The sequence below is a fragment of the Rhagoletis zephyria genome, unplaced genomic scaffold (genome assembly GCF_001687245.7).
Source record: "Rhagoletis zephyria isolate East Lansing unplaced genomic scaffold, Rhagoletis_zephyria_1.1 Rzeph_scaffold_00127, whole genome shotgun sequence".
Taxonomy (NCBI): domain Eukaryota; kingdom Metazoa; phylum Arthropoda; class Insecta; order Diptera; family Tephritidae; genus Rhagoletis; species Rhagoletis zephyria.
The window spans coordinates 252,616-275,177 of NW_016157211.1; the positions used below are offsets into that span (position 1 = coordinate 252,616).

General features: G+C 34.8%; 1 protein-coding gene across 17 annotated transcripts in view; it reads right to left on the reverse strand.

The window, feature by feature from the left end:
• Syt7 (Synaptotagmin 7) overlaps positions 1-22,562 on the reverse strand; it is a 432,298-nt gene that overhangs the window by 232,247 nt on the left and 177,489 nt on the right. For 16 of the 17 annotated variants that reach the window (XM_017636960.1, XM_017636913.1, XM_017636938.1 and 13 more), the window contains one exon: positions 6,148-6,306. In XM_017636960.1, the coding sequence (XP_017492449.1) occupies positions 6,148-6,306 (159 nt within the window). Of the gene's footprint in view, positions 1-6,147; positions 6,307-9,637; positions 13,274-22,562 lie in introns of those variants that run through there. The other variant, XM_017636992.1, reaches the window with a different exon arrangement.

Genomic DNA, 22,562 nt, shown 5'->3' on the forward strand with positions numbered 1-22,562 from the left:
TAGTACAAAACTAAGCAAACTGCAACGAATGGTGCACATTGGCATAACAGGTGCTATGCGGACCTGTCCTGCTGATGCACTCAGTGCTCTTGTGGGTATACCGACCTTCCCAATTGTAATGGAGAGGGAGGTCACCCTTTCGGCACTGAGAATCTTAACTACTTCCGAATTAAAAACCGGAAACATGAAGGTCCTAATGAAATTCACAAATTACCCCATAATGCGTATGAGGGACGCAGTACCTCCACAACTAGTCATTTCTAGGAATTTAAAGGTATCTATTACGGACCGAGCATACTGGTGTATAGGAAACTCTTACACCAAACCAGGAGATGAAGATTGGTACACTGAAGGATCAAAACTTGAAGATGGAAAACCTGGAGCTGGTATATTTGGGTCAAATTTTAAAATATCGATAACAATGGACAGCTGCTTAACCATTTTCCAAGCGGAGATTCATGGGATAGAGATCTGTCACAAAGAATTCTTCAGAAGAGGCGTAGCTTCTTAAAATATCTGTATTATGTCGGACAATCAGGCGGCCTTTCTAGCGCTGAAGTTCCGCACAATAACATCAAAACTACTGAACGACTGCCTGAGTACCCTAAATGCTCTTAGAATCAAGAACATAATATTACTGGGCTGGGTGCTGGGGCATGATGGTCACAATGGCAATGAACAGGCGGACTGCCTAGTAAAACACGTAGCTACCATAATATTCCATGGCCCGGAACCCTTTTGTGGGTTAACTAAAGCACACTCAAAAGAGGTTAAGTGGGTGGACAAAAAATTCCATAGGCACTGGAGTGAATGTCTAGGGCAAATACAAGCTAAGCGGTTTACTTGAGGTTTACACGTTCAAAACAATGGTTTTTGACAACTCATACGTGTGAGCAGATTGAAAGCATTAATTAAATTTAAACCATTATTAAAAAGGTGTCAGCTTGCAATTGTTTTGTTTCCTAGGATTTCGTAGAATAACAAACTGTTTGGATTCAACCCAACCCAATTTCACGATTTGCAGGTTTTACAGGATTTACAGGAAAAGCTGGTTTCGCCATTAATAAATCTTATGAAAGGTGGTGGTGAGTTAATCATATATTAAGTACACTGAGAAGATCACAATAAAATATAATCTTTCGAAGACAATTAAACATCCACTGAGAAATCGGCTGTCAGTATTTCAAACTTAAGACGACTACTGCTACGGTGCAATGTAAGTTCTAAAAATTTGGAAAAGGTGCAAACTACCCACTCTTGGATATGATATATGTAGCTTTACTTTAATTTTTGATGTTCGACCACCTGTAATTTTACTTTATTTTTAGCGATAATTCGGTAATATACCTTTTAGTCTACATTTTAATGTGAATGTTGTATTTAATAAGCACACCAACTAAATATGTTTTATCAATGTTATTGTGGCTTATTAACATTTTATTTTTAATATTTTTATTGAGCTTTGTACCACGATTGTTTATTAGGAAAAATTGAAAAAGCAACAAAGCCTAAGCGGTAGTCCCCGCTGAAGCCTAGAAAAAAGAAGTCTGATGAGGAGATGTGGTGATCTCCGAAATAGCTGCTATAACTGACTCGAGCTCGTCTTCTACTGAAACTGAATGGGCTACAAATTTTTTTTATTTTCTCAATTCTAATAAATTTTCTAGAAAGTTTGAGACTTCAACTCACATGTCTTTTGTTATAGAATTAACTATATTTTTATAAAAAAATTAAATTAAGTAAGGAAAGAAAAAATTTTAAAAAACCTGTCAATACATTTTACTACTATTTTCCTGAGCACAGCTGTAGATACATACGTAATACCATTGATTTGCTTTAAAGTAATAAATTTTTGTATTTATAATACTATACGTATTTAAAAGTCTATTAGTTATTTTTTTTTAATTAATGCGCTGTTATTTGGTTGCTGTATTGTTAATAATAAAAAATACGCTTAAAAATGAGCTGATTTTTATGGCTCTGTACTGATTTTTGATCCCAACTGTACTGATTATGTCCGTATAATATCTGGCCACCCTACCTGTCGCTCACAAGAAGCTTCAAAAAAGCTAATACATTTAAGCAGGCAGGACCTTCGAACTCTCACTGGGTAGTTCACGGGACATTGTACCTTGCGCTATCACCACAGTAAAATGAATCTTTCATACACGAGCGTCTATTGGTGTTGTGAGATGGACGAAGAAACGCCAGAATACATCCTTTGTGAATATGTTGCTCTCGCTAGACACAGAGTTGCTGACCTAGGTAGTGTAACACTTGATCCATTCCAAATATGGAACGAAAAGCTAGCCTGTATAAAATCCTTCAAGTATAAGGTAAAGGGCCACGCACAATAGACTATCTACTTTTTGATAAACAAAAAAAACAGAACAATCCTATCGGGTGAGAGCATACAAATTTCAACTATATCCACCCTAACGTATATATTTTAGCAGAGTGTTCTTTATTGAAAGAGCTTTGTGAAGTAAGTGAAAATTTTTAACATTTCATAAAACACTATACAAAAGAATATTCAAAGCTATGTATATAAATTTGTTCGCATGAAGGTAGAATACAACAAGTATATACAACACACCCCCTCGAGAATCTTTATCTTTACTAATATTATAAATCCGAAAGTGAGTTTTTTGTTTGCTACGCTTTCACGCTTTAACTACTCAACCGATCATCACGAAATTTTGTACACTCCTGTCATTTAGCCCAACTTAAAATATAGGATACATTTAATTTCGATTAGACAAGGGAGCGTGGCACCTCCCATACAAACGGAATTTTTCATACAGCATTTCTCAGGAAATATTTTTGGTAGATTACTGGAACTTGGTATGGGGATATACAAAATCATTATTCACTCATGTATGAGGGCTGCCACCTTTTAAAAAAATCAAATTCAACTTCAATTGAGGGAGTTTTTTATTTAAAAATTATATTAAAATGTGGATGCCAAGAGACTTAAATATTCTGTCGTTTGAATATATCGTTTAAAGGGTTGCCACCTGTTTGCAAAGTCTAATTTAAATTAATTTTACGCAAGCTATCTGAAGAGTTAAAATAAGGCTGTCAAACGAAATATTGTTAAGAAACCTTTAGTTTTAAAATTTTGAATGATATTGAAGTTTTTCACAAGGGTTGCCACCTTTTTAAAAATTCAATAAAATTAGTTTAAAGGAAATATTATAATCAGGGACCGAACATAACAGTTATTGATGAAAACTGTCATGGAAAAGTTCACTATGAAGGAAACCAGCTAAACAACTAAGTGAAACATACCAATCGATTTCGTTTTGCACCGAGACTCAAATTTCATAATAAAATTGCATTTTTTAATTTGCATATTTTTATGCAAAATTTAAAAAATAATTATATTTGATTTTTATATCATAAGTCCAAAATAACAATTATTTTTGATTTTTATATTATATGGCTTAGATAACAGTTATTGAAGAGTTTTATTTATAAAAGTCATCAATAAAAATCAGTCAGTGACTTTTACTTTTAAAAGTCATTAATATAAATCAGTGACCGACGTTTATTTTTTAAATCAATCATATAAAAGTCATTAAGTCATTTTCGCTGTTAAGAAGGTGTTGGAAAACAAAAGTTTACTACGACTTATTCAAATGACTTTTATAAGTATGATTGAAAAAATAAAGATCAGTGACTGATTTTTATTTATGACTTTTATAAATAAAAGTCTTCGATAACTGTTATTTAAGACATAAAATTTAAAAATCAAAAATAACTTTTATTTGCAGATTATTTAAATAAAAATCAAAAATAATTGTTATTTTCGATTTATAAAATAAAAGTCCGATATAACGGTTATTTAAAGAGTAATTAAATAAAAGTCAAAAAATAATTGTTAAAGAGTGATTTTTTTAATAAGAGTTGTAACTGTTACGGTCCCTGATTATAATACTAGCAGACCCGGCGAACTTCGTCCCGCCCAAAGTTATTATTTTTTTATTGGAACTTTTTAGTCCAATATTTTCACCAACAATTCACGTTTACGATTTCCATTGGCACGCTCATCGGCTAAGATTATGGTTTAGTGGTCGTTTGCCGCTTAAATAACCTAACAAAAGCGTTAATGTCGTGAAGAAGTTCATGAAATTCTCTAAATGTGCAGCATTTCATAAAACGGTTAATCTCACAACGAAATAAATGTGAAGAACATTTCCTCTTCACTCCCTGGCGGCAACAATAATCCGATTCTATAGTGAATCTGTCCCAGAAACTTTAGAATATAGTTGGTGGCAATTTAAAATGGATTCGTATAATTGTTCTACAGCAATCCAATATACACAGACTTATTTCAGAAATACCTTAAAAGTAAGTTTCACGAAAGCAGTTTAAGTAAAAACTTATTTTTTATTTGAATTTATTACAGTAAAAGGCGCACTGTGGATCTGACGGTTGATTTATCGGTGATAATTTGACATTTACCCCTGCACAACTCAACGCTGGTGTCTACGAATGAAGCTTTAACGCATAACAATACTGGCAAAAATCACATCCATTGGGCCAATCGTAGCACACAAGAGTTCGAAACACTCAATGGTGTAACAAGTCGATTTAATCGGAAATTCACGGCACCTCTTCTAACTTGGCGATTATTCGTATTGGCGGGTGAATTTGTGAAACTACACTATCCAGAGAGTTACTCAAAAACACACAAAAATACGTGCGAGCATTTAGGTGGATTTCACTCACAAACATACCTACAGATGAATTATATATACGTTTGTATGGCGCCACGCCATTTTTCTCCATGAGTAGAAGATTAATTCATATATCTCCACACGAAGTTCCAGTACTCTACCATGAACATTTCCAGAGATATTCGGTATGAAATATTCGGTTTGTATGGGAAGTGTCACGCCCCCTTTATATATCAAACATTTTTTTGGCCGAAATTTAAAAAAAAAAAAATCGGTTCGGCTGTTCTCGAGCTTTGCGAACTCAAAAAAAAACCGTTTTAAAAATGTATATTAGTATATTAGATCACAGTATGAGTGTCAGACGAAAGGGGTTTTAAAAGGTTGCCAACTATTTAAAAGNTCACGCCCCCTTTATATATCAAACATTTTTTTGGCCGAAATTTAAAAAAAAAAATCGGTTCGGCTGTTCTCGAGCTTTGCGAACTCAAAAAAAAACCGTTTTAAAAATGTATATTAGTATATTAGATCACAGTATGAGTGTCAGACGAAAGGGGTTTTAAAAGGTTGCCAACTATTTAAAAGGTTAAATTCAAACTATTCAATAATTTAAATGATTTATATCAATATGAGTATCAGTCGAAATGGTTTTGAAAGGGCTTCATTTCAAAACTACATGTACCTTCATCTTCATCTTCATCTTCATCTTCATCATTATCTTTATTCTTGTCTTTTTATTTATCTGTAACTTTGTCCTGTTCTTCATCTCTATCATTGGCTTGATCCTTCAATATAGGTTGTGAGTGTCTGTGGTTTTGTCGTTGCCCTTGTCTTTGTTCCTGTCCCTTACCTTGCTCTCCGTATTTTTATTACCCACTCCACAGTGGAGTTAAAAACTCAATGCAGCTGCCCCCTGTCTATTCACGCATGCACATAGGCATACGCAAAAATTAAGTTTTATTTTCTGAGCAAAAAATAAAGCTCATGAAATAACGATTATTTTCCGAGCAAGAAATAAAACTTAAAACGTAACGATTATTTTTCGAGCAAAAAATAAAACTTAAAATGTAACGATTATTTTCCGAGCAAAAAATAAAACTTTAAACGTAACCATTATTTTCCGAGCAAAAAATAAAACTCAAAACGTAATGATTATTTTCCGATCAAAAAATAAAACTTAAAATGTAACCATTATTTTCTGAGCAAAAAATAAAACTTAAAACGTAACGATTATTTTTCGAGCAAAAAATAAAACTCAAAACATAACGATTATTTATTTTCTGAGTAAAAAATAAAACTAAAAAAATAATCGTTATGTTTTGGTCAAAAAATAAAACTCAGTTAATGACGATTAAAAAGCGATTTTTATAATAAAAGTTATAACCGTTACGGTCCTTGGTTTAAGATCTACGACGATAACGATAAAGGGCTGATTGTAGATATGCATATTAAAATGTAATAGACTCACCCAATCAATGGAGTTTTTAAATTAAGAAATCCATTCAGTTTACGATTGATGTTATTTTGTAATGGCGTTGCTAATGATTGCGTAGTGGTTTGTTGCTGTTGCGGTTTCGTCGGTGGAATTGACGTGTCCTGCATCTCCTGAGTTGAGGATTGTGGAAACCTAATATGTATATGTAAAGGGAATTTTGTAACAATTAACTTAAGTAGTGTGTTTATTTGATATAGTAGATTTTTTTCCGTTAAGATAATTATTACTTAAATTAATTTAGTAGATTTTTTCAACGTTAAGTTAATTCTTACTTAAATTTATTTATTGGATGCTGCCGATGTCAATCAAATATTTCTTTTTTTCCGAGTGGTTAGAGGTACGTACTACCACTCGGTAAAACCTAGGTTCAATCATTGGTCCTAACAATGGGAAACAGTTTTTCTAACAGCGCACACTGGTCCCATATCAAAAATGTTTGGCATTAACACATTTGTTTTCAAAATTGTTTAACACAGTCATAGGTTTTCTAATATCCCACACTCCAAAGTACCTGAAAACTTTAATTAACAAATTTAGCTAGCAACCCTTGTTTTTTGTTCATTTGTCTATGTTTTGTGCACTTTAGGTGGTGAGAAATTAATATTTTCACTATTAATAACAACATATATAGCATGACTAATAAATAGCAAGGTAAGTAGAATATATTTGTAACACCTTTGCTTATGTTTGTAAGTTTATTGTCGCTGTTTTTTGAGGAGGTATTTCATAGGAAAAAAACATGAATGTGTTTGTTTGTCGTAGTGTTAAAGTTATATAAATGCACGCTGGTGCACGAATCTAATGATGCTAAATTATTAACTAAAGTGTATAAAGCAATAAAAACCTATCAGTCATGGGTTTTCTAATATCCCACACTCCAAAGTACCTGAAAACTTTAATTAACAAATTTAGCTAGCAAACCTTGTTTTTTGTGAAGCCATGAAGTCAGATTTTCTATCACTTCAATTGTAACTCTATGTTCATTTGTCTATGTGTTGTGAACTTTAAGTGGTGAGAAATTAATATTTTTACTATCAATAAAAACATATCTAGCATGAATAATAAATAGCAAGGTAAGTAGAATATATTGGTAACACCTTTTTTGCTCGTTTTTGTCCGCTTTTGAAAATTTTGTGATTTCTGTCAGTTAACCTACAGCTCAGCGATTCTGAAATGTTGGAAATTTGGATTGCAAATGGGAACAAAATCGATGCAATTTGCAATTCGGTGTTCCAAAAAATAACATAACATAAAACCAAAATTCAAGGTATAAACCAACAAGTAAAAAATAATGTTACTCATATTAAAAGATGTTTATCAAAATGCAATAGAGATTTTGAATGATTTAAAGTTATATGCACTTATCCATGTACATTAGAGTGGTCCAAGAAATCCTTCTTTTTAATATTATTCAGTCCTTATGAAAATTTGTGTTCCTTTTGCTAAAGAATGAAAGTACATAACTTGGTTTCAAAAAAATAATAAAATTTACAGGTCGCTCAAGTCCATGTTAATTTTACTTAAAGCTACTCGCCCTTCAATTCGTGCGACCGCGAAATCCCTCAGGAAATTGAATATAATTGGAAAGTTATTTTTTCGATCAGAAATCAGATCAGATTAGATATTCCGAAAATAATTAAAAAAAAACGAGAAAAAATTCCGAGATTTCGATTTAAAAGTTGATTATTTCTAAGAAAAAAAGTATTTGATTTTATGTCAGTAATGATATTTATAGTCACATTTTTAGCAAACAAAATGAGTCATAGCAGAGAATTTGACGTTCATAACTTCTCGAGATATCGGCAAATTATTGAACTTTAATCTAGATGCGTTGCGGATACCGCTTTAAATTTTCGGCCTTTGCTAGACTTTTTGAGCTGTTATCTGATATTTTCAAGGTCACTGAGTGCGCTGAACTAGTTTTTTTGCTTCGTCTCAAATGTTGAGAAACAACTTGTGTTTCTTTTAATAAAAATAAAAAATTTAAAAGGTCACTCAAGTCCATTATATACACAAAATGTTAATTCTCTAAGTTTGTAATTAATTTAATAAGGACTGCAGCAGATAAGATTAATGGCAGTGAATTAATGACTGAAATAAGCTTTATTTGAGATTATTAATTTGCAAACAAATGTATTATTAAATTAGTTAATATTTTATTTTCCAATATTAAAACAAATTGCAAGAAATCTTAAATTAAAGAAGCTTTGGTTCCGCCGGTCGAATGCTACTTTGAGCGAAGCAGCTGTTCTCCAATTCGGTTTAGGTGGGAGGGGTCTTAAACATTATTTCTAACTGTCTGAAAAAGAAAAAAAGAACAAAACTATTAATTCTTACTACTTGAATTATCAAGTTAACCAAATGTAAAATTATTAAAAAAAGTGTTTGTATTCAAAAAATTTAAATTTGCATAAGAATGGATACGACATAAGCACCATTGAGGTTACTAAAGTAAATATATATCTCTTCAGGAATCGAGAAATATTTTTTTATTTTTTTACGTTTTTTTAATATTTCTCAATATCTCGAGGCGTAGTGACCTTGAAAATATCAGATACTTGTAACTACAAAATATCTTCCAAATGCCAAAAATTTAAAGCGGTACTTTTTCTAAATGCAGGTATTTGCCACGCATCTAAATTCAGGTTCAAAAATTTGCCGATATCTCGAGAAGTTATGAACGTAAAATTCTCTGCTATGACTGATTTTGTTTGCTAAAAATGTGGCTATAAATATCATTACTGACATAAAATCAAGTACATTTTTCCTAACAAATAATCAACTTTTAAAGTAAAATTTCGAAATTTTTTTGAAATTTTTTTTCGAAAATATAACTTTCCTATTATCTTCAGCGGCCTCGAGAGCATATTATAAGATCTTATAAGACTTAAATTACCTGAGCGAATTCGTGTGCGCACGAATTGAAGGACGAGTAGCTTTAAGCACAATTAAAATGGACTTGAGCGACCTCTAAATTTTATTATTATATTTTTAACCAAGTTATGTACTTTAATTTTTTAGCAAAGAGAACACAAGAGGGATTTCTTGGACCACTCTAATGTACATACATACATATATGCTAAATTTATGCATAAAATCTAATAAACATAGTATTTATTTATAACTTGCTCAGTTTTTATCCAGAATAAAAAAAGCTATAAATATTGTTGTATGGGCGGTCAAGGTGGGCGTGGTGCGATTGATCTAATCGTCATAGTGTTTAGACGTGTTTTTATTTAGCTCTCGCTATGGATATTTTAACGTGCTCTAAGTGCTCGAAATCTTTACGTGTTGGCTATGAAATATCATGCCAAGTGTGCAAAAGTAAATTTCATAAAATTTGTGCTAAAGTTGATAGCAAAGAAGTATCCGACTTACTTGCAAATAATAAAAACATTGTTTTCAATTGCAACAATTGCTTTAGCTCAACATCGAATTTAGTTTCGGCTATTGCTTGCCTTACCAGTGAGGTCAGTGATCTTAAACGATCGATAGCAAAATTGATAAGTGGCGAATGTAAAATTGTTAGTGCTGCGCCTGGCTTCGTCTTGTCTGCTGATGCAGGTGTGCTGTCGCCTGGTGTCACTGCTTTGGATGATTCGGCTTTTTCTGCCGACCATCGCTCATCTATGCTTGCTGTTGTTGCTGATAAGCCCTTGTTGGCTCGTACGAATTTCGTGACAAAAGCACCGACCGTACCAACTGATGATGATTCTAATGCTGCTAACACTCAGCTACCTGCTAAAGTCAGTTCTCAGACTGAGAATACTCTTCCAAAGCAATGCAGTTCTCAAGCTGTTGTTGGTGATAATACGACTGCATCTACCTCTTCGACTTATGCTACTTCTGCACTTTCGTCTACGTCATCTTCGTCCTCAGTTTCTGCTGGCATGCATACTTCTGCAGCTGATTGGAAAATTGTAGAGAACAACAAAAAACGCAAACATTTGATTATTACTGGTAATAGCTCTAATTCTGATTTGGAAGTGGTTGAAGTAAAGAAATGGTTTCACTTATCGTCGTTCCTTCCCACTGTAACCGCGGACAATATAATTGACTATGTTGTTAGGCATGCTGGTATAGATAAGAAATTTATTTCATGTTATTCATTAGTTAAAAAACAAACTCCGGCTGTGAATGTAAAGCGGGTTAATTTTAAGTTAGGTGTATCTGTTGCGCTTTACAATAAGGTGCTATCACCTGATATCTGGCCTGCCAATGTAAGTCTGCGCCCTTTTCGTTTTTTTCGAAAAGAAGAGAATCAGCAGCGAGTAATATAAATAATAATAAGGCTACTAGTGGAAGTTCGAATTTGAAGGTGTATTTTCAGAATATATCTGGCCTTCGAACTAAGTCAGAAGATGTTCGTATATTTAGCTCTCAATTGGATTATGATATCTTCGTCATTGTTGAGACGTGGTTACATCCGAATTTTCTTGATGATGAATTTTTTGATTCGAAACTGTTCAATGTTTATCGAAAAGATAGAGATCCGGTAAAAACTGGCTGTGTAAGAGGTGGAGGAGTTCTTGTTGCAGTTCAACGGAAGCTGCTTTCTTATTTTGTTGCTCTTGATAATAATGACTCACTTATTGATCAAATTTGTATATGTGTCAGTGGTTCCTCCTCCAAGGACTCTCTTTTCTTTTTGGTCTCTTATATTCCCCCAAATAGTAATGATTATCTTTATCGTGCGCACGCTGATAACATAAGCTCTTTAGTCCTGAATAAATTAGGTAATAATCATTTATGCATTTTAGGTGACTTCAATTTATCCAATATTTCATGGTCCGCTTCATTTTCTAATTTTGGCCTCACACCAACTAATGTTACAGCATATCATGAATCATATTTGCTTGATAGTTTATTAAGTTTCAATTTAGTGCAAATTAATAATTTTGTTAATAAATTGGATCGTATTCTTGATCTTATCTTTATTAGCGACAATATTAACTGTAAAATCGAGGAATGTTACTTTCCTATCTCTCGTTGTGATAAGCATCATGTGCCTTTAGTTCTCAATTTTCAGTTTTATAATTTTTTTACTATACCTTCTGCAGAAGTACTCAGCTTTAACTATTCTGCTTGTAATTTTTCAGAATTAAATAGTTTACTATCTGATATTGATTGGGAATGTGTTTTGGCTAGCCCCGATGTGTCTACTTGTTTTACTACTTTTAAAACTATCGTGCATCAGTTTTGTGTAAGTAATATACCAGTTATTAAAAAAAGGAGTTATAAGCTACCTTGGTATAATTACGAATTAAAACGGTTAAAGAATCTAAAGAATAAATTCTTTAAAAAGTTCAAGAAAACGGGAAACCAGATCTTCTTTTCTCAATATCAAAAACATCTAAAGAAATTTAATTGTTTAGATAAATTCCTTTATAGAAATTACATACTTAATGTTGAATCAAATATAAAATCTAACCCGAAGACTTTTTGGCAGTTTATTAAGTCGAAGAAATCTAGTTCCGGCATACCTTCTGCTGTTTTCTTTCATGACAAATTTGCTCGATGTCCAGTTGATGTGGCATGCCTGTTTGCGGAATTCTTCAGCTCTAACTTTAGTTCTGATGACGGCGCTTCCCAACCAGATTGTGATTTTGCGGCGACTTCTTCTCTTAATTTTGGGTCTTTAAGTTTGTCGTCTAATGACGTTGCGAGTGGCATTTCCAAACTGAAACCGTCTGTAAAAACTGATATTGATGGTTTGGCAGGTGTATTATTGAGAAACTCTCCCTCTTTAATTTTCCCATTGAAACTGATATTTAATAAATCACTAGCTTCTGGGGTATTTATTGATGATTGGAAGATGACTTCTATTGACCCTCTTTTTAAGAGTGGGAATAAAAGTGACGTATGTAATTATCGGGCAATATCAAAGTTGTCTTTGGTGTCAAAACTCTTTGAAAGTATTGTAGTAGAAAAAATGTATTTTGCAACTAAGGGCTTAATTTCACCCAATCAGCATGGCTTTGTGTCTAGTCGCTCAACAGTCTCTAATCTAACTGTTTTTACTGAGTACTGCATTGCATCTTTTTCAAGTGGATATCAAGTTGATTGTGTTTACACAGATTTCTCGAAGGCTTTTGATAAAGTTTCACACTCGATATTAGTTAGGAAGTTAGCATGTTTAGGTTTTCATTCCGACTTTTTGCGTTGGATTAAGTCTTATTTAAGTAACAGACGATGTGTTGTCACCATAGATGGAACAACTTCAGAACCTTTTATAGCCTCCTCTGGGGTTCCTCAGGGGAGTATATTAGGTCCATTGCTTTTTGTTTTATTCATAAATGATGTAAGTACTTGCTTCACTTTTGCAAATTTTTTGCTATATGCAGATGATTTAAAAATATTTTCGATCATAAAGAGCTCATCTGATGCGACAAAGTTTCAAGCTGAAATTGATAATCTGCATCGTTGGTGCACTAAATATTGTCTTTCTCTGAATGTTAAAAAATGTTTTAAAGTCACCTATGCAAAAATTTGCAATATCGTGGCTACGTCTTATAGTATATCTACTACAATATTAAATTCTGTTAACGAGATCAAAGACCTTGGCGTAATTTTTTCTTCAAATTTTTCTTTTAATAGCCATATTTGTCATATTGTTGCAAAAGCTTACGCAATGCTTGGATTTGTGAGGCGAAATAGCAAAAGTTTTTCTGACCCATATACCCTCAAATTGTTGTTTACGTCTTTTGTTCGCTCTAATTTAGAATATGCTGCAATTATTTGGAGGCCTTTCCATAAAAACATGATAAATCGAATTGAACGTGTTCAAAAAGTCTTCCTAAAGTTCGCTTTGCGCAACTTAAATTTTTCCGAACCATTACCATCTTATAGTTCTCGCTTACTATTAATAAATCTTAAGTCTTTGGAGATAAGAAGATCTGTTCTCTCTTTGTCTTTTACGTTTAATATTATTATTGGTGCTACAGACTGCCCCATTCTTTTAGAGAAAATTAATTTCAACATTCCTCGGTGTAGCTTACGATTTTTTCCCCCATTTTATGGGGATAATCACAAAACAGAATATGCACGTAATGCCCCTATTGCACGCGCAATTAATGAATTCAATATGATCTCTAAAAATGTAATTATTGATTTTTCTTGTTCGATAAATGTTTTCAAAAATCTGTTGAACTCAATTTTATAAATTTTATTTCTTTAATTACCAATTAAGTTGAATTTTGTTAACTATTCTGTAAGGAACTTTTGTATGTTCATAGACTCAATAAATAAATAAATAAATAAATAAATAAAATTAGGCCGTGTTCTTATATGTATATGACATAACTAGGGCCCGGTTTTCTATGCAGTTACATATTTTTATTAGTAAGTCATAGGAACTTAAAGATTAACAAATGTTGCGAATCAAGAGTTTTGTGCTAATATGACATCGATTTGTTAGTTCATATTCTTATATATTTTGCCTTAAATGCATATATAGGCATATTTTATCTAAAAAGCATATTTAATTGCATTTTTTAGTAAACGCCGTTTGTCTAGAACGGACGAATCACTCCACAATTGCAAGAGCATTTGATGATTCCATGCAACTATTGTGTAATGATTTCGTCGAAAGTTATTTTAATGTCACAGCCGCAGCGCCATATACATTTTTTCAACATTTTCTTTTTGATGCAGAATTGCATCTAGATGCTCTACAGGCATTTCTGCCTAAAAAAAATATGTCGCTTACGCTTTTTTGGCGGTTAGGGCTCGATATGGTGTAATCAGCAACGACGCTGAAGGTATTTTACCCAAAGTTACGTGTTACGTGTTTTTCTCGCAATGCAGCGAGTGGCCGCAGCTCGTTTCAGTGATATTGACGATTTAATATCGAATGGGAAAAAATATTTTTAAATCTGTTTTGCGCGTTGAAACTTTTAAGTATATGCATCCCAATATCGCTCTTTCGCCAGAGCCAATATTAACGATGTGGGGAACCTGGTTATAGGCGGCAAAATACAACTGCCTAAGTTTTAAGGAATTTCAAATCTTTATTGAAGATATAAATAATATTGACGCCTCTTCAATATTGAAGGCGAAAACATCAATAGCTTCAAATTCGATTGAAGCACGTTTAGCCTATATCAATGCAAACTACAGCTTCTTGTCGGAAATACTTAATAACTAAATTAAAAGGAAAAAAAATCATTGGCTGAACAAGTGCATATTGTGGAGACTGCTGTTACTACTATTTAAGGTGTGCAGGGTGAATTTGGGCAAAAAATCAAGGAAAAATTGGATACCATTTTACAAAAAATAAGGGGTTTAAGGAACATAACTGAATATCTGGTGTGCTAAGTAGCCAAATGGCCGCAATTGACAGCTTTTAAGCAGGGATCACACGACTTGTACATTCGTACAGATTTGTACATTTTGGCAGTTACAGAGTGGTGTTGTCTGTGAATTCTTTTATTGAGCTGAACTCAAATTTGCATTTTGGAACGAATTTCCGTATTCCCTTGACAAATTTGGTCTGGAGCTCCGGTTAAGTACAACGACTGCTATATCGATCACATGTTACATGCATGATGTCGACAACATCGATAGTGTAGTGGTAGTGATAATCAATGTCTCGTTAACACAAATCGGAGGTATAAGCTTCGGTTAAATGCAACGACTGCTTTATCGATCACATGTTGTATGCATGGTGTCGAAATCGTCGAAAATGATGTTTAACTGGGAGGTAGTGATAACCAGACATTGAACAACCGGCCCTAAGCCGCACACCAAATATTTTTTTTTAAATTTGAAAGATATGTGCAAAGGAATAGTTCTTTACATATTCACGGTTCTTGCTTCATTCTTATAAATTGCGTTGTTTGTCGGTACTACAACTTGTATATAAAGTAAAGACTAGATTGTAAATAGAGAAATAGTTATTATTTAACTGAGACCCTGGAAAATTTGAAATTTTTTACCTTTCTATGTAACATCAAACTAGTTCATGAGGTTGTTACAGCCTATATTTTAAATATCAATTGTTAAGGAAACTTCTCGCCTCAAGCTCACGTAGCCTCTTATGGGCCCTGTAGTCAAATGTACTATTTGTAAACTACCTCACAACTAGTATGAACCGCATGCCCAACTAGTCAGCCAACTATCTTTTTTCCATGCAATCAACTGGTATTTTTAACATGGGGATATCCTACGAGATGGCAATTGTCAGATTTCGGTCAGAACTATACCAGTCTCATACTAGTTCAAAATAGACAGAAAAATACTTTGCGAGTCAAAAAATAAAATGAATTCATGAATATACAATAAAAAACTTTTGATTAAGTACACTTTAATATATTACTCATTTTTATTTAGCAGCCTCAGATTTGCCAATAAGTGTTAAATTTTTGAATATTAATTAAAGGCAAAAATAAATACATAAATATTTCAAATTTTCGAACATAAATTTAAATGCATTTTTCATTAAGTGTTATTAAAAGTAAAAGGTTTTGGGCACAATAAATACTATATTTTTATCTTTTTTAATAATATTGAATATGCAAAAGAAAACATTTTAGTTAAAAGTAAAATAAATACTTAAGTACATTTTTGTGTGAACGAAAACAAAAATAAAAGGTTTCATTCAAATAAATTAAATTCATTAACTTGGGACTTTTCAGTCGTTTCTTTTTAAAATTTTATAAAAGTAATAATTAATATTTAAAATTTGAGATTCAGATAAGAATACAATAAATAAATAATTCAAGCAGTTATTAAATATTCTTAATTTTTGTCTATAGTTTGCCTCGATGATTAATAATAGAAATTAATCAAATAATTATAATCGTGTAATTAAAGCAAGTCAAAAATAATTGAAAATGATCAAAAATAACAAAATAATGATGTAATTAAAATTAATTAGTTAATTAACATTTTTTTACGTCATTAATTATTAATCATCGAGATCAATATTTAGTCATTAAACAGTTATCCAAAAAACAGGCTTTAATTAATAATCATTATGAATATTAATCATTATTTAACAGGTCTGGTATAATTGAATACGTACAGTTGAATTGAATACGTATAGTTTACAATATACCCAAATAAAAGTTGTATATATTTTGTGTACTTTATTGTATTAAACTGTCGAATTCAAATAAAAGAGGGCATGAATAAATCGTTTTGCACTTGAAAACGTATCCGTTTCGCATACTGTTGTCTGTACACGTTTCTGCCGCACACTTTAGTGGGGAAACGGATCGTCAAAGTATCCGGAAATGTAATCAGTACAAGGACAAAAATCCGCACTTCATCCACATTTTTGTCCGTTTTCTGATCGCTTTTCGGATTTTTTGCTGACTGGGAACTTTGATTTCAACTACTAACTAAAAACTCTGGTGTAGTGGTTAGCAGTGTGGACTACCATGCCGCAGGGCCTGAGTTCGAGCCCAGTTTCTGACCAACATCAAAATATAAAACACTAGCAGACCCGGCGAACTTCGTCCCGCCCAAAATTTTTATATATTTTATTGAAACTTTTTGGTCCAACATTTTCACCAACAATTCACGTTTACGATTCTCATTGGCACATTCGTCTGCTAAGATTATGGTTTGGTGGTCATTTGCCGCTTTAAATAACCTAAGGAAAGTGTTATATCCGTGAAGAAGTTCTTGAAATTCTCCAGTTGTGCGGCATTTCATAGCACGGTTATTCGCAAAGCGAAATAAATTTTTTCCTCTTCACTCCCTGGCGGCAACACTATAGTGAATGTCCTAGAACAGGGGGTCGGCAAAAATGAATCTGTGACTGGGTTGGTGAGAGCGCGATGAGAGCACAGACAAGCGTTCGTCGCTTGAATTGAATGAAAGTATGTATGTTTTTTTGTTGGTTGATACGCAAGCAGTGTATAAAAATTATAACCTGCCACATATTGACAAATTTTCGCTTTTTATTTTTCTTTATTTAATTTAATTTAATTTAATTTTTTTTATTTTGTATTCTAATTTAAATTTTTTTTTATTTTTTTGTACTGATACGGTAATAGGTAGCCAGTTCAAACTTGCGCCTTATTATATTCAAATTGATCAAGTTATAGAGCTTTTTAGACTTTTTTTCTAGAAATGTATGTAAGTAAATTAGTGCCGCGGTGAAGGTTAAACGGATTTCATTATAGAATGAACCATGATAAAAACATTAGAAGGTAAAATCATTCTCTCACTTCGTCGGCCATGATTTTTTTCTGACGTTTGACAGCATTTTAAAATCATATAAAATTGAAAATAAAAAAATGGAATTGTTCAGAATTGTTGTTGTTTGAGATCGAAAATGAGATTGTGTGTGTGAGTTTGAGTTTTGGTTTTAAAATTATATTGCTTGCATACGCCAGACTGCCTCTCAAAGATTTTACCTTGTAATGTTTTTATCATGGAATGAACTACATATATTTTCATAAAAAAGTAATTAATATTAAGTCAATACATGGTAGGCTATATGTACATAATTTTAAGATGGAGTAGTAGTAGTAGTAGTAGATGGAGTATAGTATTTTGTGAGAACTTCAATATTTGTATACAGGGTGTCCTAGGCCTCCCGTTCATCCCCTCTAAAATGGAGGAAAATGTCTTTTTGTTTTATCGGAAAGCGCAAAAACATGGCCTACCAAATCGGGGATGCACTTTCTTTTGGTCGTATAACCGACTTCCGGTATCGACCGGAAATCCGTTCCAGAAAAAAATTTCCTACAAAAGTTACGTAGAATCCGAATCTGTTGTAGAAGGATGCATATTCCATTTAAAAAAATGGACTTCCGGAAGTTCGTTATACGACCAAAAAATGGAGCATTCCCGACTTGGTAGATCATATTTTTGCGTTTTCAATAAAAAGCATTTGCCTCCATTTAAGAAGGGGCGGATGGGTGGTATGGGACACCCTGTACACATACATATGTATGCGTGCTTTAAATAGTAACTAAACAACATACAAAAATCAAAATAAAAAGCAAAGTCGAAGTGAAAATAAATTACATAAATATGTACCACGTGCATATGTAAATTAAAATATGTATACACAAGTAATTTTTAAGCAAAAAAAACGTTCTTCAATTCTCATATAAAAATTTAGGAGTAACTTTAATTTTTTCATGACCCAATGATAAAACTGGTTTTTATCATAAAATACACATAAACCCAAATTTTTAGAAAAAATATGTATATGTAAAAAGTGTATGACTAAATAGTTTGCAACTTCAAAAATGCGGGAATGGCTCCCAGTGGTCCTAGCTTATAATATTTTCTTCATGCATTCTTCTATATTGATAATTTTGTGACAATTATTAGTTCAAATTGAATTTCGAATTCATACTTGCTTACATCACATTGAAAAGGCATTTCAAAAAGGTCAAGCAATGGTTTTATTTCTTCAAAATCCTTAAATCTATCATGGAAATTATGAAAAAGCAATTGAAAAATCTCAGAATATTCAAATTTTTTAACGACATGTAATCTCGTCTGTTCCAGCATAGAGGGAGCCAAGAAATAAAAACAGGCGTACTTTCAGTTTTTACCCGAGTAAACTTTGGTGACACAGCACAGCGCAGTTTGCACAGTTTTTATTTTCTAAAAATGCAGTATAAGTCTTAAGGTTCAATGAAATACAAAAATATTCTTACATTCGTTTTGGTCCCTTATCCCCTTGCTGGTTGAATTTTAAGTGGCAAGAATACACAAATCAATGAACACAAAATTAGCAATTACAAACATATAGATATGACACATTTCGATTTTTCCAGCAGGAGCAGTGTTGCCAGAAGGGCCAGATTTTACAGTGTTTAGGGTAGTATTAAACGCAAACGATAATTTAACTATTAAATCGAATAGATTTGCCAACATCCCGGCCACCGTGAATCTAGACAGATTCACCAACGTCCAATTTCGCCAACAAACAAGCGGGCCGTTTAAATATCCCCGCCCGGGTTCGAACCTCTGCACTTCGGACCTGTAGGTCCTTACCAGGAAACACTTGAGTGACTACGCCCAGCGGCTATCGAGAACGATGTATGTTGCTATCCACAACTAGCACGACGTCTCCAACACGCAGCGGTTGTACCGGCTGATACCATTTGGTCCGGCGGCACAGATCCGGGAGATACTCGGAAATCCATTTCTTCCAGAAACGGTGCTGCGCTTGCTGTACCTTCCTCCATTGCTTTCTAGAAGCACGTTGCTCCTCTTCCCGTGGATAAGACGTCTGCTCGGTGTTAGCTGTACCTAAAAGAAAGTGATTCGGGGTTATGGGTTCGTCGGTGGGGGTGTCTATTGGTATATGGGTTAGCGGCCGCGAATTAACTATATTCTCCGCTTCACATATCAGGCTATAAAGGCAGTGCTCTTGCAGGTTTTCGTTATAGAGCGCGTGCCACATGGCTCGTTTTACGCTGCGCACTAAACGCTCCCAACATCCTCCAGCGTGAGGGTTTAACGGAGTGTTGAATACCCATTCTATGCGTTCGTTCGCCAAAGTGTCAGCAATTTTTCCTCAGTCAAAATCAGCGAGTTGTCTTTGAAGCTCGTTGTCCGCTCCGATAAAGTTCGTAGCGTTGTCGGAACGTATGCGGACAGGGGTTCCTCGTCTACTCGTAAAGTTTCGTATACATAGCAGGCAAGAGTCTGTGCTAAGGTCTCTAACAACTTCCATATGTACTGCGCGAGTCGTTAAACAGGTAAAGAGCCCAATCCAACGCTTCTCCTTGCGCCGTCCTATGGTGACGAAAAAGGGACCCATATAATCTAGACCTACATAGGAAAACGGCCTCACAAATGACGTGAACCTATCCTGCGGCAACGGACCCATAAGCGGGGTTTCGGGTTGAGCTCTATCAATTTTGCATTTCTGACATTCTCTCGTAGCGCGTCGCACTGCTACTCGCATGTGCGGTATCCAAAATTTTCGGCGTATTTCGGCTATTATTGTTCCTTAGTTTTGGTGTTTCCACCGGCGATGATAAAGGCTAACAATCAGATCTGTGACGTGGTGTGCTCGAGGCAAAATAACGGGTCTTCGAGAGCTTACTGGAATTGCGCCCGCGTCCGTTTACACGAATAACACCCGCATCATCCATATAGGGGTAAAGCATCAATAGTTTACTACTACGTTCTAATCGCTTCTTCATGCTTAAACTTTTGTACTCCTCCGGAAAGGCAGCCTTTTGTGCAGCTCGACAAATCGCAAGTTCCGCGTTTTCTAACTCATTTGGGGTTAGTGGTCCACACCTATTGTCCCGTGGAACGCGCTGACTGTTATCGCGGAAACGAGGCATCCACCCAACGACTCTCGTAAGGCGAGTGAAACACGAGAACCTTTCCCAGAAGTTATATTCTCCATGAGTATGTAAAACGAATTTCGCTCGAAGTTCCTCTTCAGTTTCTGTATGGGAATCAGTTGGTGGCCAATGCCTCTCGTCTTTTAGCAGGAAGTCAGGTCCGCTCGCCCAGAACGAATTACGTTTTTCGTCCCGAATGCGCGTGCCAAAGTCAGCTGGGTTACATGAGCTTGGCACCCATCTCCACTCATGTACTCCGCTGTTTTCTAAAATTGCATTTACACGGTGTCCTATATACGGCTTGTAGCGACGGGAATCAGACTTTATCCACGCAAGAGTTGTTTTTGAATCGCTCCACATGAAGGTTTTATTCGGCGCTATGTCGTGGTTTTTTAGGATCATAGCACGGAGACGTACTGCAAGAACCGCGGACTGCAGCTCCAGGCGTGGAACCGTTGTGAGTTTTAAAGGGGCACACTTTGCTTTTCCCATTACAAACGCCAGGCGTATTGCTCCTTCCTCTCCGCTGACTCTCCAGTACGCTACCGCTGCATACGCCGCTTCGCTTGCATCTGCGAAAATGTATAGCTCAACTGAGCTTTGAAGGAAGTGCTTATCGTAACATCTCGGCATATTAAGGTCTTTAATTTGCTTCAACATTATAAGCCATTTACACCACATTTGGTATGTATCATCCGGAATGTTCTCATCCCATTCAACCCTTTCTCGCCACACTGCTTGCAATACCAGCTTAGCTGCTACTGTAAATTACGATGCCAAGCCGAAGGGATCAAACGCCGACATCGCTATACTCAATACCTCCCGTTTGGTAGGTCTTATGTTCCCTTGCAGTACTAGCTTATCAACCTTGCCAAGCGAAAGTGCGAACTTCAGGGTGTCCTTCGCAGTGTCCCAATACATGCCTAGGACCTTTTGAAAATCATCTTTGTCGAGAGTAAAGTTTGGGGTTGTAGCTGCGTCGCCGTTCAGTTGCTCACTGACCTGTTTCACATTTGAAACGAACCGCTTCAATTCGAAACCACCTTGTTTGTGAACCCATCGAACTTCATTCGTAATTCGTACCGCCTCTTCCTGCGTACTGAAACAGTGCACGAAGTCGTCAACGTAATGCTTATTCAGTATGGCGTTTGTCGCATTGGGAAAGACTGCTTGGAATTCTTCCGCATTCCTGTTTTTGACAAATTGTGCTGAGCATGGGGAACAGGTGGCACCAAACGTCATTACTGACATCTCGTATACAGAAATCTCCTTGTTAGCGTTCCGTCTCCATAAGAAGCGTTGTGCGTTTCCATCTTCGCGCCGTATTTTCACTTGGTGGAACATTTCCACAATGTCCCCACACACGCCAATCGCCTTCTGCCTAAATTTAATCAAGCTCGTGGTTAGAGGTTGACACAAGTCTGGTCCATTGAGCAAAACGGAATTTAAGGATACACCTTCAACTTGAGCGGCAGCGTCGAACACTAACCGCAGCTTATCTGGCTTATTTGTATTGCGACGGCGAAATGTGGCAGATACCATGTACGACTTCCCCTTTTATGAGCCTCCTTGTCACTCAGACGCCTTGCGTAGCCCTTTTTCTCGTAATCCGCCATGATCTCTACGTATTGTTTTCGGAAATCTTCATCCCGATCGGATTTTTTCTCTAATGCCATCAGCCGTCTCTCTGCCATCATTCTACTATCAGGTAGGATTGAGAGAAATAGAGATTGCGCCAATCACGGTACCGCTAATCCGCTCTTTGTGATTTTGACAGAATCAACTGTGTGCGTGACGTCATCTTGGTGCAATTATTGATTGTGAGCATACGAAAAAACCAAATAACAATTTTAATATACAGGGTGTCCCAGAAGTAACGTGCCAAACTTTAGGGTAAGGTAGGTGGGGGGGTGAGCTCACTGATAAACAAAAAATTTTCAGGTAAAAGTGTCACCGTTTTTGAAATATTTACATTTTTTCGAATTTAAAAAAAATTCGTGCCTTTTCACGTGTTTTCTTTATCTGCAAACCGGGCAATACTTAGTAAATTTTTTATGTAAAATACTTCCAGATAGTTGCCTCTCCATACTCAAATGCAATGTAGTTAAAATA